This window comes from Meriones unguiculatus, chromosome 9 (assembly GCF_030254825.1).
Source record: "Meriones unguiculatus strain TT.TT164.6M chromosome 9, Bangor_MerUng_6.1, whole genome shotgun sequence".
Lineage (NCBI taxonomy): Eukaryota > Metazoa > Chordata > Mammalia > Rodentia > Muridae > Meriones > Meriones unguiculatus.
Genome location: NC_083357.1, coordinates 29,110,650 through 29,120,967, shown reverse-complemented (window position 1 = coordinate 29,120,967; position 10,318 = coordinate 29,110,650). Strand labels below are relative to the sequence as shown.

The 10,318-nt window shown below is 41.4% G+C and overlaps 1 protein-coding gene across 1 annotated transcript; it reads left to right on the top strand.

Annotated features, from left to right (window-relative positions):
- Positions 1-313: 313 nt before the first annotated feature.
- Psmd6 (proteasome 26S subunit, non-ATPase 6) lies at positions 314-9,802 on the top strand. Its single transcript, XM_021652238.2, has 8 exons — positions 314-529; positions 1,032-1,237; positions 3,831-3,976; positions 4,109-4,328; positions 4,443-4,551; positions 7,308-7,476; positions 9,386-9,463; positions 9,595-9,802. Exons 1-8 carry the CDS (start codon positions 385-387, stop codon positions 9,689-9,691), a joined length of 1,170 nt encoding a protein of 389 aa, XP_021507913.1. The 5' UTR covers positions 314-384; the 3' UTR covers positions 9,692-9,802.
- Positions 9,803-10,318: the final 516 nt, after the last annotated feature.

Below are 10,318 nucleotides of genomic sequence, written 5' to 3'. Positions count from 1 at the left end.
AATAAAGACGACTCTGGAAAAGTAACTGTTTTTATTGTTTCTCTCATTTGTTCTCACATTTGTGTTATGTTTTCAACTTGTTAGAGGATTTCCAGATCCTAACCGTTGCAAGTGTAACAGAAGTAAAACACCTAAAAGGGAAGAGAGGCGATTTAAGAAATTAAAGTTGATTCCATCTCTGACCTCAGAGTCACCTGAAATAAAAAGCTCAGACCGCGCTAGGTGCTGCTGGCTCTGTCCAGCAGGGGACGCTGCAGGCGGCGGAGTCAGAGACGCGACCGGAAGTCAGGCTGGCAGCCACGGGCACCTTCGCCGACTCCTCCTTCTTCCGCTGGTGGTCCAGGAAGGCGCTCGGTTCGGGAGGCTCGCTCGTCTTCTGTTGCCATGCCGCTGGAAAATCTAGAGGAGGAGGGTCTGCCCAAGAACCCCGACCTGCGCATCGCGCAGCTGCGCTTTCTGCTTAGCCTGCCCGAGCACCGCGGGGATGCGGCGGTGCGCGAGGAGCTGATGGCGGCCGTCCGGGAAAACAGTGAGGCCCGCAAGCGCCGAGTCAGCGGCCTAGGCCGGGCGGTCCTGGTGCCTGACTGGGCGTCTCCCATGGGGGCTTTCTGGGGAACCTTAGGGAGTCCTCCTGGAGCCGAGAGGGGCTTGCCTCAGTGGGACCTTCCCCGCCGCGGGCTGCTCGGGAAAAGCCTCAGGTGCTTGTCTGTCCCAGCAAAGGCTCCGCGGCTTTTGTGTTGACAGCATGCCTGTCAGTGTCTCGCTCCCTACGTAGGGAGATTTGGGTTCTCTAGCGGTACCTGTCGAGTATGTGTCAGAGGACTCCTTTGGAACGGGAGCAAACGGGAGATCAGCCCTGCTAAGATTGGTTCCCAAGCAGGCTTCCCACCCTTAGAACCTTAGCGCTGTTTTCCCAGGCCCACGGTTGGTAGGCGCCTGCTGACTGACATTTGGGGGGCGGAAGGGAGGGCGGAGGGCTAGCAAGCAGACCCCAACAAGCGGCCTCACGGTGCGTGATTTATGGCTTTTAGATATGGCCCCTTATTATGAAGCCTTGTGTAAATCCCTCGACTGGCAGATGGACATGGATCTCCTCAGTAAAATGAAGAAGGCAAATGAAGAAGAGTTGAAACGCTTGGATGATGAGTTAGAGGACGCAGAGAAGAATCTGGGAGAAAGTGAAATTCGAGATGCAATGATGGCAAAAGCAGAGTACCTCTGTCTGATAGGTGACAAGGTCAGTGGAGACACTCCTCTCTGGATTGGTGACTGGGTCATTGGAGATGTTCTGTCTGGATTGGCGACAGGGTCACTGGAAACACTCCTCCCTGGATTGGGGACAGGGTCAGTGGAGATGCTCCCTCCTTTCAGGAGGTACAGACTGATGTTGGGGAGTAGTGCAAATGGGTATTATCTCATTGACTAAATGAATTATTTTAAAGTAGAAAGATAATCGTGTGTACCTGTGCTGAATCTGCAGTACAAAAGTAGTAAATACATGATAACGTTTCAGCACCTTATTCCGTGCTTCACAGTAGCCAGGTGTGTGTTAGTCACCATTTCTGTGTTAATAATAAAGTGCACATGGAGCTAGAGATGGCTCAGTGGTTCTAGAGTGCATGCTGCTGGTCATCTTGGAGAGGACCTCCCGTCGAGTTCTCAGTGCCCACATCAAGAGGCTCAAAACTCCAGCTCCAAGGTATCTGATGCCTCTAGCCTCCAAGGACACCTGGACTCATGTGCGCATACCCCAGACACACATACACATACTTGAAAACTTAAAAATAATAAAATGAATCTTCAGAACAAAACAAGGGCACAACCAGAGGTTTTGCTCACTCTGTTTTACAACATTGGGGTCATTCTCAGTAGTTCACTTATTTAGTTGGAAAGCATTTGTTGTACTTTTTAAAAGGTTTACAGTAGGGAGTGTAAACCTACTGTAAGTGGTGGCTCGGGTTGAGAGCATTGGTTGAGTCCCAGCATCCATATGAGAGCTTATAGCCTTCCTTAATTCCAGTTCTAGGGGATTCAACTCCCTCCTCCGACCTCCGCTGGCACCCACCAGGCAAGCACATGGTGCGCAGACATTCATAGATACGGACAAGCAATACACTCAGACATAAAATCAATCTGAAAAGATATACACTAATAATATTTACCATTCAAGGACTGAAGTTGTTTGGCATTTCTTTACCCTGTGCGTTGAGAGCCGCCTCATTGCGTAGTTATGCACGTGTGTGTGCATGTCTTGTAGAAATGAGCAGTGAGCACTTTTTATGTGTTTGAGATCCCTTTGTGCTCCATGAGTCCTCATCTTCCTTTCATTTGAGAGAACTCTGTTAACACTGTTCACTGCTGCCTAATCCACCATCTGAGTAGGTTATCTGCTTAGCTCTTACAGGGTACACATACTGTTTCAGCTGCTTTGGCTTCAGTCAGCTGGAAAAGCTGATTTTAAACAAATTGATGTGAAAAATGTGTTCATATGTCTCCATCTGTTATGCTAGTGTTTCTTTTTTCCTTTTTTTGTTTGTTTTGAGGCAGGGTTTCTCTGTACAGCCCTAGCTGTCTTGGAACTAGCTCTGTAGACAAGGCTAGCTTCAAACTCTCAGATCCACCTGCCTCTGCCTCGTGAATGCTGGGATTCAAAGGCGTGCCCATCACTAGGGTAAGTTAGTGTTTCTTCAGGATGCTGATTAGTCCATGAATGAACATGAAATGAACATTTATTTTTCTATGTATGGCTAGTTATTCTACATAATGCTAATGCTGGATTCATCCTTTAGTGTTTAGATGTAGGATGACATGGTTTTAACATTTAAAATAGTGTGAGCTCTTGGCTCGGCTCGCTTGGGCTCCACTCCTAGCCTGAGTAGTCACTGCGTACTGCAGCTTCAGCTTTTCACCTGATGCTGATTAAATATAGAGGCAGAGTTTAGAACCTGCTGGCCCAAAGAAAGGGTGTAAACAATTGAATTTTAATGAAAACATTCGTTTTCATTTTACATTTATTTCTTCGTCATTCTAAAAACTTGGAAATACAGAAAAAAAAAACAAAAAGTAGTACAATTTGATTTAAGAGACTCATGTCACTGATTATTAAGAATTTTTGAGTGATCCTGCTGATATACAAGAACAGATAAAAATCACATGTTTACACTTGTTATTTTTCAGAGCATGACTGGGATCACAGGGGTATGCCACCTCACCTGGCTCTCATTATCCTTTTAGTGTGATCTCATGGTTACCTTTGTTTTTGGTACAAGGTGGCATAAACTCACCTGCTATTTTAAGTTCACTCTGCAAACTTGCAGTCAGTCATCTGTTTATCCCCAAATCCTTGGTTCCTTAGTGAAGAATAGTATTGCATACCCAGGTCTGGGTACTAGGAACACACACTGCTGTTATGACAGTCCCTTTTATACATTTATGAAGTGTGACTAATTGTGAAACAGACTTAGCCAGTCACTCTCTCAAAAACACCAAGTATAAACATGTGATTTTTATGTGTTCTTGTAAATCAGCAAGATCGTGTCAAATTTTAATAATTAGTGATGAGTGAGCTTATTTAGAAATAGTATAGTTGCTATGGCAGAAACACATATACTATGTTTTCAGAGTGAAATATACCCTGGGGCGATGTCCACTCTTTCTTTAGCTGAAGGAACCGTCTTGCTCCTTATCCCAAGTACAGCAATGACCCTTTCACTACTATCTTATCTTAGGTCTACTTTCTATTTCCCAAACAACTCTTTCAGGAAAATTTAGGAAGATGATGGCTTTGCTAAATTGTGTGCTTTTCTCCCCTTTGGTCTTGAATTTGACAGGAGGGAGCTCTGACTGCCTTTCGCAAGACATATGATAAGACTGTGGCCCTGGGTCACCGACTAGATATTGTATTCTATCTCTTAAGGATCGGCCTCTTTTATATGGATAATGACCTCATCACTCGGAACACAGAAAAGGCCAAAAGGTACATGTAGCAGTGTGTATGACCCTGGAGGTTAGGGGCTGTATTAGAAGTTGGTAAGCCCATGTTTCCCCATTTTTTTTTTTTTTAACTTTAAGAATTAGCATTCTGTGTTTCTTTTGTGTTATTTGCTAGCCTAATAGAAGAAGGCGGAGACTGGGACAGGCGAAACAGGCTGAAAGTGTACCAAGGTCTATATTGTGTGGCTATCCGTGACTTCAAACAGGCAGCAGAGCTCTTTCTCGATACAGTTTCTACATTTACGTCCTATGAGCTCATGGATTACAAGACGTTTGTAACTTATACTGTTTACGTCAGTATGATTGCCTTAGAAAGACCAGATCTCAGGGAAAAGGTAGGGTAAAACCTTTAATACCCCTTGCAAGATTATTTCATGCTTTCCTAATTTAAAAACACAAAAATCATTAAAGTGTTTGGTTCTTTATTGTTAATTTGCTTTAATGCCCAGGTCATTAAAGGAGCAGAGATTCTCGAAGTGTTACACAGTCTTCCGGCAGTTCGGCAGTATCTGTTTTCTCTCTATGAGTGCCGTTACTCAGTTTTCTTCCAGTCGTTAGGTAAGGATTGTTTTTGTCTTCATCTTCTGATCCTGTGGGTAAATAAGCACAGCTGGATCTTCACATGTAAGAGATGCACTGACTTGATCACTGCAGGTCTTTATTTATTTTCTGCCTTTTTTTGCTTAGAGGAAGGTCAGCAAACTTGATTTTTTTTTTTTTTAATATATAAACCCAAGTGGAAGAATGATGTGCATGTGTTTGATGCATGTATGTAAAAGAGGACTGTTTTCAGGGGTTGCTTCCCTTCCATCATGTGGATCCTGGGGGCTTGAACTGGGGGTCATTAGGCTTGGTGGTAGATATCTTTACCTGAGCTATCTCATTGGCCTGATATGTTTTGTTTCATTTTTAAAAGCTGCATTTAAACCAATAGAAAAAGAGTGTATGACAAAGAGCTATGTGGTTAGCAAAGCCTAAAACCATTTGTTGTCTGCCCTTGAATGTGGGAGTTTGTCTGACCTGAGGTTTAGTCTTAAGGAATAAAGCAAATATGAGCAGATAGTTTATTTAGTACTAGGTATAAGGTGAAGGATGTAGGGAATTCTGAGTTCCTTTTGACCCAGATTAACTAAATTGTCACTGCATTCAAGGACTTTTTTTTCTTTTTTAATGTAATAGCTTAAGTCTGTGGATTGAAAACATAATCAAGGACTTTTTTTTCTCTTTTTTTTTAATGTAATAGCTTAAGTCTGTGGATTGAAAACATAATCTGTGGGAAATGCTTGTGTTCCTTCACAACTTGTTTAAAGAGCCCAGCAGACCCCAATTTGCTTCTTTCAGGGGGACTGTGCTCCCTCCTGGCCATTTGGTTTACTATTGGTGACTAAGTTACTAAGATGATAGAAGGTATCCTCCAATGATTCCCCCATACTTACTAAGGAGCCTAACACGCACTGATGTGTATGCTCCTGTATATGCTACAGATTCAAAGGTTATTTGCTTGAAGAGAACAGGATGACAAATGCTGCTATTTTTGTAGGAAGTGTGTTATCTTCCTTGTGAAATTAATAGCTTTGGTAGTTTTTGAGTGTTAGATATTCAGTGTTTCCCGCTCACCCCATTTTTATTATCAGTCTTTTATTCAAATAGCCCTGGGTGAAAGATTTTAGATTTAATAAATTGTACACTTCCCAATGTTTTAAATGCACATGACAATAGATTTCTTATTTTTTTTTCCTAGAAATTTAGCATAAACAAAAGTGAAAAGCATTGTTATCTCTCCCAAACCATACACCTTTATTTACATAATCCTTTCAGGTACTTAATTTAACAATTAGAAGTTAGATATATACTAGAAAACTTTCTCACAGGGTCCCGTAACGCACCAACGTGGTGTTGTCAAATTTTTCTCTTCAGGCAACAGTCATTACCAAGTTTCTGGATCTCAGTCATAAAACACTGCATATTGTGGGCACATTTCGTACACTGCTCCCCAGCTTGCTTTTGTCTTCACAGTAGTGTGAAGAAGCTTTTCATGTTACTGATCAATAACATGGTCAGTGGGTGGTTGCAGCCAAACGGTTTTAAGGCTTGCATGGACTGAGTATATAGTGTTCAACATGTGAAGTTCCTCACACCTTCCAGATGGTGAAGGGCTCCCCAAGTGCCCCATGCCCCTGAGGTTATGGTCTACTAGTAGACAACCTGCATATTCCACGCAACCTGGAAACCCATTCTGTTTGCAGTCGGCACTGCTGTCCCACTCACTTCTTAAGAAATCGAGTTTTGCATAAATGTCAGCATACCTTGACCGACTGCCCCTAGAAACATTGTTCCAGTTTGTGTGCGTATTATTTATGCTTTTCATTTTACAGTACTTGAAAGCATCCATATCCACATTTTAGTAAAACTTTAGGCAGTTCGAGAAGAAAAAGGGAATTTTACTGGTCATATGTACTTCATTGTTGGTGTGAGTGTACACACCATCTTTCTTAGTAGCCTGCTCCCTTTCATCCTTTCTTACTGCTCACTGGGCATCCTTCATCTTTCAGTACTTCTGATCTCTTTGACTTTCCCTTTGTGAGGCTTCTCGGTGACTGACTGCTTTTGGTTGTCCATGCCTTTTCTCTGTCATTTGTAAGGAAATATATCTGGATGGCTGTGCACCTCAGATTCTTAGTTCTAGTCCTAAACCTGTATCAAATCCTAGGCCCATGCCTGGCACTTCCTTGATATCTTTGCTAGTCTGATGAGCAGTGCCAACTTGAACCAGTATGTTTGAACCTCCTTCTTCACCCTCATTATTTAAAAAAAAAAAAAAAATTAACTACCAAACAGAATACCCCAAATTGTTATTTTTCCTTGGATTTTCGACTTATACTAAATTCTCTTGTTGGCCTTGTTTCTACCCCCTTACATTTTGCAGTCTTTCTTTTTATTTCTGAACTTAGAAATTGAGTACTGAACGTGGGACTGTACTTACTAACAGTGCTAAAAATGCTCTTTGGTTAGCCCATTTCTCAGTCCAGTGGCCCAGGGAGGGCTTCCCAGTCAGGCTGCCACTGCCATTTTCTTTTCAGAACTTACTCATTTTGCATCATGGTTAACCATAGCAGAAGTATATAACTATTTAATAAGATAATTTACATTCCTATGGATTGCTCATTAATATCCTGTATACATGTTACTCAATTTCGTTACTAAATTATGTGTATTGATAAACAAACCTTGTAGTTTATAATTGTCCTCAAACTTTATATTTTTTATAATAGGTTTCATTACTCTTTATTGCTTGTTTTGTGACTTTATTGTAGCGGTCGTGGAACAGGAAATGAAGAAGGATTGGCTTTTTGCACCTCATTACCGATACTACGTAAGAGAAATGAGAATTCATGCGTACAGCCAGCTGCTGGAATCATATAGGTCATTAACCCTTGGCTATATGGCAGAAGCATTTGGTGTGGGTGTGGAATTCATTGACCAGTAAGTTTAACAAATTTATGCATCTAAATTGCCTGCTACGTTTTCTGAATTTACACTGCTTCCCTCGTTTTAAGTAAGAAAAATTCTTAAGTGTTACTTGAACAGTAGCATCTGTTCTCGTCTGCCTTCCTCGGGATACGGTTTTCAGTGAGATGAGAAAAGCAAGGCATAGAAAGTGCTTTACTTGAGTAATGGCACCAGTTCCGTCAGGGCTGCAGAGGACCACATTGCACTGCTCAGAGTGCTGCCCAGATCACGTTCTATATTTTATAGTTGGTGGTATTTCCTCTGATAATGTTGGAATTACAATTTTCTTCAGGTTGGTGAGAAAATGTGGGACTGAATATTGAATTACTGACTGAACAAATACTGAGCTGTTGATGTTTGGTGCTGTGTGTCTTCATGTGCTTTCATTCAAGTTAACAATGCAGGAGTGTATGGAGCACAGTAGGAACTGTCTGCCTTAGATGTGGCGTGCCTAAGGAGGTAAAGTTTGCTTTGACATGAAAAATGTCAGCCATGTAAATATCTCCATTTGCAGAAAAAGAAAAAAACAGCAAAAACAGCTTAAAGATGGGCACAGCTTAAATTCTGGCAGGAACTAAAAAGCTAAATTCCAGCATGACTGTACTGTAGTTGAGGTATAGCAGTTGACTTGAGACCTTACAGTTTATAGTGTAGAGCTTGGATTTTAATTTGTGTGCTATGGGATGTCACTGGAGGGTTTTCACCATGAGAGTAACATGGTTACATCATGTGTTTTAAATAGTGAGGGAACCTAGATAACACGTGGACTGTTCAGCAGTACACAGACAGTTTTACTGTGGTAAATGTTGATGATTTGTTCACAGTCCAGAATGGAAAATGATGGCTAAAATTAAGTTGCTTTTCATTTAACCTGATCATTTGCTTATGTGGCATATATTTTTTCATTATAAAAAAAGATTCAAAGAAATTCTAAATTGTACAATGATGTTTTGTACACTTTCTTAACACATCATTTCCAGGCAAGTTTCAGACATCAACAGTTATCCCTAAGATATTTCTAGTACTTGTTTCGTGGATTGCTTTAGGGTAACATTTACCTTCACTGAAATGTATAGACCCTCTAGCCCCTATTGAGGAAGTCACTCATTTTAGCTTTCCAAATGACCCTTAACAGCATAGAAGAGCAGTATCCCATGTTTTCCTTTAGGTTTACTTCTGAATTAATCTGCTCTGAAGCCCAGCTGTGATTGCCATTGGAGGTTGTGTCAGGCAGGTTTCTCTTGTGCTGGCGGAAGGAGTGGCTGGTGAAAGTTTCATGAGCCCAAGGACTAGACCTGCTTTCTTGTTTGACTTTGCAACTAAACTGTGGGTCAGTTCTGTAGCTAGGGCTGGCACAGACCTGCGGCAATCATCCTGCCACAGCATGGTGAAAACTGAGGTTACAGTTGCTGTTCCTTTAGTTTCTCAGAGCCTTCACTAGGACTAAGGGGCAGTGCAAGATGACCCGGGTGCTTACAGGTGATGCACTGAAGTGACTGTGGCTTTAAGAGCTGCTGTAGTGGTTTCTAAGTCATGTGGAGAAGTGGAGTCAAAGCAGGTTTTGTTTTTCATTTGTGTTCTGGGACAGCATAAGGAAACGAAGGGAGGACACTCGACAGGGTTGGAAAAGAAACAGGGTACTTTTGCAGTACAGATGGTTGTTGCTTTGGGAGTTGGAGTTTGTTGATTCTAGAAGTTTATTCCTGCCTCAGGTTTTCCTCTGAGCACTTATTAACTATACTTCTGGTATTCTGATAACTTCTAGGGCCAGGGTCATTCTAGTAGATGACTTGGGTAAAATGGTATCTTACCTGGAAGATAGTGCTGTTTTTTGAGTGTTTTCTGGAACTAACAGAGTATTGTTTCCTTTTTTCCAAATCAGGGAACTGTCCAGGTTCATTGCTGCTGGCAGACTACACTGCAAAATCGATAAAGTAAATGAAATAGTAGAAACCAACAGGTATTCTTAGTAGCCATCATTTGTTATTGTTGAGGATGGGGAAGTTTGGGTGCTTCTGTATTCAAGTAGGTCAGCTCTTGTCATGGAGTCCTGTGGCTGCTAAATAATTCATTTCTTCCCTTTATTTATAGGCCTGATAGCAAGAACTGGCAGTACCAAGAAACCATCAAGAAAGGAGACTTGCTGCTAAACCGGGTTCAGAAATTATCTAGAGTAATTAACATGTAAAACCACTTAAGAAATGTTTTCCCTGACAGATGTTACTTGAAGCTTTCCTAACTTTCCCCACTGTGTGCCCACTTCAACAGCATCAAATAAATATGCCATTGTTCTATTTAATTTTTTCTTAAACATAGATATCATTAAGTACTGGGTCCAGTAATGCCACATGAATTATTAATGAAAACTGTTGTCTTTTGCCTATATGTGTGGTCCATAATGTGAAGGCTCTAGTCAGACTTGGTCACTAGGATTCTGCTTATTAGTAAGTGAGGGAGGGGACCACAAGCCCATTATCTCTTGGTTTTAGAGCATAAGATTACTGGTACTCTAAACTACAACTCAACAGTTTAATATGAAAAGAAGATTAATAGTAAATTTTTCTTGCAGTCTTGTAAAACAACAACAGAAACCATGTTGTCCCTCTCTAGGAAGCTGGCATGAACTAGATTCTAGAATATGACTTAACACAGATACTCAAAATCCTGTAGAAAAAGCAGCAAAATGAGTATTGATTTTGAAAGAAGCATGGTGATCATGAGGTAAACAAAATTGTGCCTTCTAAGCTAGGGAGTCAGTGCTATGAAGATACAAAAGCATATAAAAGGGATATGAGTTATGAACGGGGAACCATCT

Bases quoted from the DNA above. Each gene is read 5' to 3' on its own strand.
- Psmd6 (XM_021652238.2), top strand. From the start codon at position 385: ATGCCGCTGGAAAATCTAGAGGAGGAGGGTCTGCCCAAGAACCCCGAC. The intron at 7,477-9,385 runs GTAAGTTTAACA...TTTCCAAATCAG, and splicing joins GGTGTGGAATTCATTGACCA to GGAACTGTCCAGGTTCATTG. The intron at 9,464-9,594 runs GTATTCTTAGTA...CTTTATTTATAG, and splicing joins GAAATAGTAGAAACCAACAG to GCCTGATAGCAAGAACTGGC.